Source organism: Dipodomys ordii, unplaced genomic scaffold, assembly GCF_000151885.1.
Source record: "Dipodomys ordii isolate 6190 unplaced genomic scaffold, Dord_2.0 Scaffold140, whole genome shotgun sequence".
Taxonomy (NCBI): domain Eukaryota; kingdom Metazoa; phylum Chordata; class Mammalia; order Rodentia; family Heteromyidae; genus Dipodomys; species Dipodomys ordii.
The window spans coordinates 1255683-1262329 of record NW_012267356.1 but is presented as its reverse complement, the minus strand read 5'-3'; the positions used below and the strand labels follow the sequence as shown (position 1 = coordinate 1262329).

General features: G+C 37.7%; 1 protein-coding gene across 3 annotated transcripts; it reads right to left on the bottom strand.

Moving 5' to 3' along the window:
• Positions 1 to 1453: 1453 nt before the first annotated feature.
• LOC105997140 (acidic leucine-rich nuclear phosphoprotein 32 family member E) lies at positions 1454 to 2863 on the bottom strand. 3 transcript variants are annotated; one of them, XM_013031459.1, is made up of 2 exons: positions 2503 to 2836; positions 1644 to 2136 (listed from the first exon to the last, which is right to left on the bottom strand). In XM_013031459.1, the coding sequence occupies exons 1-2, from the start codon at positions 2554 to 2556 to the stop codon at positions 1783 to 1785; spliced, it is 408 nt and encodes a 135-aa protein (XP_012886913.1). In that variant the 5' UTR covers positions 2557 to 2836; the 3' UTR covers positions 1644 to 1782. The 3 variants fall into 3 exon arrangements, with proteins under 3 accessions (XP_012886912.1, XP_012886913.1, XP_012886914.1); XM_013031460.1 differs by having other exon boundaries at positions 1923 to 2064; positions 2198 to 2836; XM_013031458.1 differs by having other exon boundaries at positions 1454 to 2863.
• Positions 2864 to 6647: the final 3784 nt, after the last annotated feature.

Sequence of the window (6647 nt, the reverse complement as noted above, 5' to 3'; positions counted from 1 at the left end):
CAATGCTTGGTAAGAAATGTATGCATTATCCTGCCCATGTAATTGTAACCCCTCTGTACAGTATGTTCACAAATAAAATAAAATAAAATAAAAAACATTAAAGAGGTTGAGTTCCATTCCATCGTCCATTTGAAATGCAGTGGTTTAGTAGAGTCTGAGCCAAGTTTCAGTAGCTCATACCTATAATACTAGCTACTTAGAAAGCTGAGATCTGAGGGTCACAGTTTGAAACTAGCTTGGGCAGGAATCTGTGCAACTTGTATCTCTGATTAGTAACACAAAAGACAAAAGTGGATCTGTTGCTTAAGTGGTAGAGTGCTAGCTAGCCTTGAGCAAAAAAGCTGGGATAGTGACTGGGCTCTGAGCTCAAATCCCAGGACTGGCACCTAAACAACAACAACAAAACCCCCAAAGTCTGAAACACAAGAATAACAACGATAGTGCTGATATTTCTGAGCATACCTATGATGATGATAATGATGATGATGTTGATGATGGAGCTGAGAGTGAGAGGTAAAGTGTGGCCAGTGAACAATGAGTCCTCAAACCATAGCATTACTATAACAAAGTTCTTGAGCCTATGTTCATGGTCATAATTACTCAAAACTGGCCAGATTGTATTTACTCCAGTTAAAGCCTGGGAAAGCATTGTGCCCCCTTTAGTAAGGTGTATACAGTATCTCATCCTGCTCTCCATGCCCCTGTTAACATTTGGAATCACACTGTTTGCTTCTTATCTAACTCTTCAGGGGCATCGTCCCATGGTATATCTCACGATGCATCAAGACACTCAGAAAATTAAATCCAAGAACCCCATGTGGTAGTGTATCCTTCTATACTCAGGAAGTGAAGGCAGGAAGATCCACAGTTCAAAGGCAGCCTGAGCTTCATAGTGAGACCCTGTTTCCAAATATCAACCAAACAATCATCAATCAATCAATCAATCAAACAGAACCAAATCCAAAATTTCAGAGTTTGAGATATGTGTCTCCAAATAGCTTGTTGTTATATATTTAGGGTATATTCTTGAAGGCCTTTAAAAGGAAGCCCCTAAGTAAAATTCACCCACTAATTTTACAAATCACATCCCCATGGAGTGCTTCAAGCTAATAACACATTAACTAACAAACAAATTAGCAACTATCACCACATAATGAAATAATAACATCTTAGTTTACAGAAAGAGTCCAATGGAATAAGGAAAATTTCCTGAAATAATTAGACAAAGAATATTTATACCTCAGAAAAGTATAAGTAAATAAACTGATAATTAAATACAAATGTCAAGTTACAAATATTTCATATTTTGTTTATGAAAAAAATCAAATAGTTGTTTCTTTGTTTTTGGTGCCATTCCTGGGGCTTGAACTTAAGCCCTGAGTGTTCTTCTTGAGCATTTGTGTTCAACCAGTTGAGCCACAGCTCTACTTCCAGCTTTTCTTTTTTTTTTTTTAATTGATCATGTTTTAATTATGGGCTAAAAATGTCTAAGACAGTAAGCCTGAATTAGAAAAATTAAGATTCCAAATACATTGCTAGAGAATTGCACAATGGAGGGATGAGGGAGTTAATGAAAATTTTTCTCTACATACAACATGATCATTAGCAAACTAGTAAATCTTAATTGGAATGATAAGGCAAAAATAGTAAAACCACACTTCTCCTATAAAAAAGTTACAGATTATCTTCTGGTAGGGAGAGCTATCATACATGAAAAAGAAAGAAGATGTGATCACTCTGTTGCACACCCAGGCGATCTAGGAAATTGAATCGTAGAATGATCTAGTCATCTTCTTCTTCTCCATCATCCTCAGCATCTCGTTTTCTCTTCTCTCCACGAAGGCCTTCTTCTTCTTCCTCCTCTTCTTCTCCTTCTTCAACATACTCATCATCATCTTCTTCATCCTGAATTTCTTCTTTCATTAAGTATGAAAGGCCCACTTCCTCTTCTCCTTCTCCCAATTCTGAATCTGCTTCATCTTCATCTTCCTCTTCTTCTTCCTCCTCCTCCTCCTCCTCATATCCTTCAAGTAGACCAGTTTCATCTTCATCTTCATCTTCATCCTCATCATCTTCCTCTTCTGAGTCTGGTGCTTCGTTATCCTCCTGATCAAATCCATCTAAGTATGTGATTTGCTGCAACAGCTCAAAAATACTTTCTCTGTAATCTTCCAGGTTTGTGATCTCACAGTTGAACAAGTCAAGACTTTTCAAATTTTTAAGATTTTGCAGAGCTTCCACAGTACTGAGGTCTTTGATTTTGTTTCCGCTCAGATTGAGGTAGGTAAGATTTGGACATTTCTCTGCCAGGACTTCCAAACCTCCAGAAATTATATTGTCACCAAGTTCCAACTTTCGAAGTTTATTCAAGCTAGGGAGCCGGGCCAGTGAACTTAATTTCACATTAGCCATACTCAGAAACTCTAGTTCTTTAAAAGTGTCATTTAGGCCTTCAATTTCCCCAGTGACACACAGGCAATTATCAAGGACTAACTCTGTTACCTCCTCCGGGGCTCTGTTCCGTAACTCCAGACTAATCCTCTTCTTCATCTCCATGTCCTCCTGCTTTTCTGCTGCTACTCTCCTCCTTCACCCCCTTTTCCACTACCCCCAACCCTAAAAAAATTATTTTTAAGATCTGGAAATGAATGAAAAGAAAAGCAAAATACAAATGCCCACAACCACCAAATAGATGTAGAGGAGAAAGAAAAGAATAGCAAATGGAGTCCAAGGAGTTAGGACTCTTAACTCGGCTGCCCCCACCTCCTTGTCCACACACCCGCGCGCGCACACACACGCACGCACGCACGCACACACACACCACACACACTCCCGCAGTTCCTTCCCCTTCAATGGCTGCTCCGAGACTCTACTTCCAGCTTTTCTATGTTAATTGGAGATAGGGTCTACAAACTTCCCTGTCTGGGCAGTCTTCAAACCACACTTCTCAAATATTGGCCTCTTGAGTAGCTAGGATTACAGGTGTGCGCCACTAAGCGCCTTTCCAGTTTCTATTTTTATATTGATATTTATTTATTTATTCATGTATTTGTTGGTTGTGGGGCCTGAACTCTGGGCTTGGGTGCTGTCCCTAAGCTCTTCAGCTCAAGGCTAGGAATCTACCACTTGAGCTACAGTGCCACTTCTGGCTTTTTCTGCTTATGTGGTACTGAGGAATTGAACCCAGGGCCTCATGTATGAAAGGCAAGCACTCTACCACTGAGCCAGCTTCCCAGCCCCTATTTTTATTTTCATTAAGGTGATGTACAGAAGTGTTACAGAAAGATAACGAGTACATTTTCCAGTTTCTTATTTTTAAAATGTACTCCATGTATTAAATATGGTACTCTAACCTAGTCTCTCTGACTAGGTTACAATCTAAGAATTTAAAGCATAAATGAACACTGACATCCCTCTAATCCTAACTATACCAATCATTCAGCTGAAGAATCATGGTCATTCTTTCCTATGGTCAGGTAGGACAAAACAGCCTGGATGACCCAAAGATGAATCCAGCAGACCTCTGAGGGCTACTGCGTATCATCAGAGTGGGGGGATGGCGGCTGAGCTCTGCAGTTGCTACAAGCCAACAACAAAAGCTGTATGCATCTTATCAGAAAAGAAAAATGGCAGTTAAGGTCACATAATGATCTAGAATATGCTTTCTTAAGAATCAACTTTGGTAGTTAAATATACAAATAAATCAACTATTTGACATCAAGCTTAGTGTCTCTTTAGTCACTCCTTGTCATCTCTGTAGCTTATTATTTTCACTTTATGTTTTCTGGCTTTTATTGGCTTTTCTTTTTGGGTACTGAGGATGGAACCCAAGATGTTGCACTTTCTAGGCAAGTGCTTTGCCATTGAGCTACATCCCAGCCCTCTCTTCATGTTTTCTATTTACTTAAATATATAAATCTATTAACATGAAGAAATGAGCAATTATCCGTAGCTAATAGCTGGAACGCTGAATAATTATTTATAATTCTCAAAAGTTAATGGAAAAAGCATATAAGCCAAAGTTACAAAGTAAAAAAATAACACATATGATCAATAAACATTTGAAAATATATCATCTTCTAGAAGCAAGGAAATAGAGATTAAAATGCTCCCACTTTGTCTTTAAAATCTACTGTGTATATATGCTGGTCTGTGGTTGTGGAGTTGATGTTGTCATTAAGAGTGGAGGCAATGACAAACTGGTAGCACTTGTCTGAAAGAAATATCATAATAGACATCAAGGAACTGAATAAATATTCAGAAATATTTGTTATAGTTATTAGTTTTTAATTTTTTTATTGTGAAAATACCATACAGAGGGGTTACAATTACATGGGCAAGGTAATGAGTACATTTCTTATCAAGCATTGTTGCCTCCTCCTTTGTTTCCCCTTCCCATCCCTTCCCATCTCCCACTCCCCTCCCTGCGCCAAAGTTGTAAAGTTCGTTTTTTGACATAACGTCTTGTACATCTCGTTGTTGCAATGGGTCCACCTGTGTTCCTATTTAAACAATTTGTTTTTATAAGTATAGTCGGGGGCCAGTGGCTCATGCCTATAATTCTAGATGCAAGAGACAGAGATCTGAGGATCACAATTTGAAGCCAGGCCAACCAGAAAAGTCTGTTAGAGTCTTATCTCAAATTAATCACCAAAAAGCTGGAAGTGGAGCTGTAGTTCAAGTGGTAGAGTGCTAGCCTTGACAAAAAAGCTCAGGGACAATGCCTAGGCCCTGAGTTCATATCCCAGGATTTGCATGTGTGTGCATGCGAGTGTGCACACACACACACATTACATATACACTATATATTACTAATTATAATAATAAGGAATTAAGCATTATGTATAACATAAAGGATGCTATATGGGGTTGTGTGATTTTTTAAAACTTAATTTTATTGTAAAGATGCTGTACAGAGGGGTTACAGTTATGTGAGTAAGGCAATGAGTACATTTTTTGGGCTGTGTGATTTTTAACTAAATATACAACAATTCAAGCAGAGGTTTAGGAAACATTTTAACAGGGGAAAATGGATAAAAAGAGAGCATGATATAAAAATATGCATGCATCCTAATTATCATTATGTAATACACACACATCTGAATGTATTTATCTAGAAAACTAGAATGAGCAAAAAAGCTCAAAGATAGTGCCCATGCCCAGAGTTCAAGCCCCCAGACTCACACATATATATACTCACATACATATATATATATTCATATATACTCACATACATATATATACTCCCCCCAAAAGATACTACATGCTAAGCATAACATAAAAATATTGATACATTGGAAAGTGCAACGTTAAGAATTTGTGGTTTAAAAAATTTTAATGATATAGATATAGAATGGAATCTACAGAAAAAATATATTTGGCAGTATACTCAACAAAGGCACATGGCCTAGAAAGTATAGAAACCTATAAATCAGTAAGAATAGGGAACAGTACATCAATAAGAAAAACTGTCAAAGAAAAAAATAGGCAAAGGATTGAATAGGCAACTCATGTGAGAGGATATCCGCATGATCCATAAGTATATTTTAAAATCTGCATAATGTTAGACTCATGTCATTAAATACATTGGGATGCCACAGTACACCTACCACTGTAGTTAAAATAAGTGAAAATATCTGAAACTAGGTTGAGTGACAGGATCCTTCAGACATTGCTGGTGGGATTATATATTATATCCCTTCTATCTTTAAAAGATTAAACAACTATGGTTGAATAGCTCCAAGGATTTGCCTAACTTTGGTGATATCATTATACCAAGTGAGGCCAAACATAGAAAAATACTTTGGTGAAAGTGTTATTTGCTTAAATAATGTAAAATCTGTCTCAACTGAATTATTGATAGTAGTAGAATTACATGTAGTAGTTGTGGCTCAAGCTTAGACATGGTTACAATCCATTTTACCATTTAAGTAAAGAGTGATATATCAGCGTTGTACCTTTCTTTTTTCCTCTGTCAGCTATTAGTTTAAGATAATAACGTTTTATTTTATATAGATTAAATGCTCACTCTTTTTTTGGGGGGGTTGGTCATGGGATTTGAACGCAGGGCCTGGATATCATCCTTGAACTCTTTTTGCTCAAGGCTGACACTTCCACTTTGAGCCACAATGCCACTCTAGTTGTCTGGTGGTAACTGCAGATAAGAGTTTCATGGACTTTCCTACCTGGGCTGGCTTTGAATGGCAATCCTCAGATCTCAGTCTCCGAAGTAGCTAGAATTATAGTGTGAGCCATTGGCACCCAGATGAACAATTTTAAATGATCTTTTTTTTTTTTTTTTTTTTTGGTCAATCCTGGGATTTGAATTCTGGGCCTGGGGACTGTCCCTGAGCTTCTTTTGCTCAAGGCTAGCACTCTGTCACTTGAGCCACAGTTCCACTTCCGGCTTTTTCTTGTATGTGGTACTAAGGACTCAAACCCAAGGCTTCATGCATGGTAGGCAAGTCTTCTACACTAAGCCATATTCCCAGCCCCTAAATAATCTTTTAACTGTTGTCACTATGATTCTTAATAGGTTAATTAGACAATTATATTTTTAAAAGTCATCTTTAGTTCATGACAATAGGCCAGCACAATTGTGTAACCCTTTTCAAGACCCATGTTTGTGTGCTCTTTCTTGTGTCCTT

Bases quoted from the DNA above. Each gene is read 5' to 3' on its own strand.
- LOC105997140 (XM_013031458.1), bottom strand. From the start codon at position 2,556: ATGGAGATGAAGAAGAGGATTAGTCTGGAGTTACGGAACAGAGCCCCG.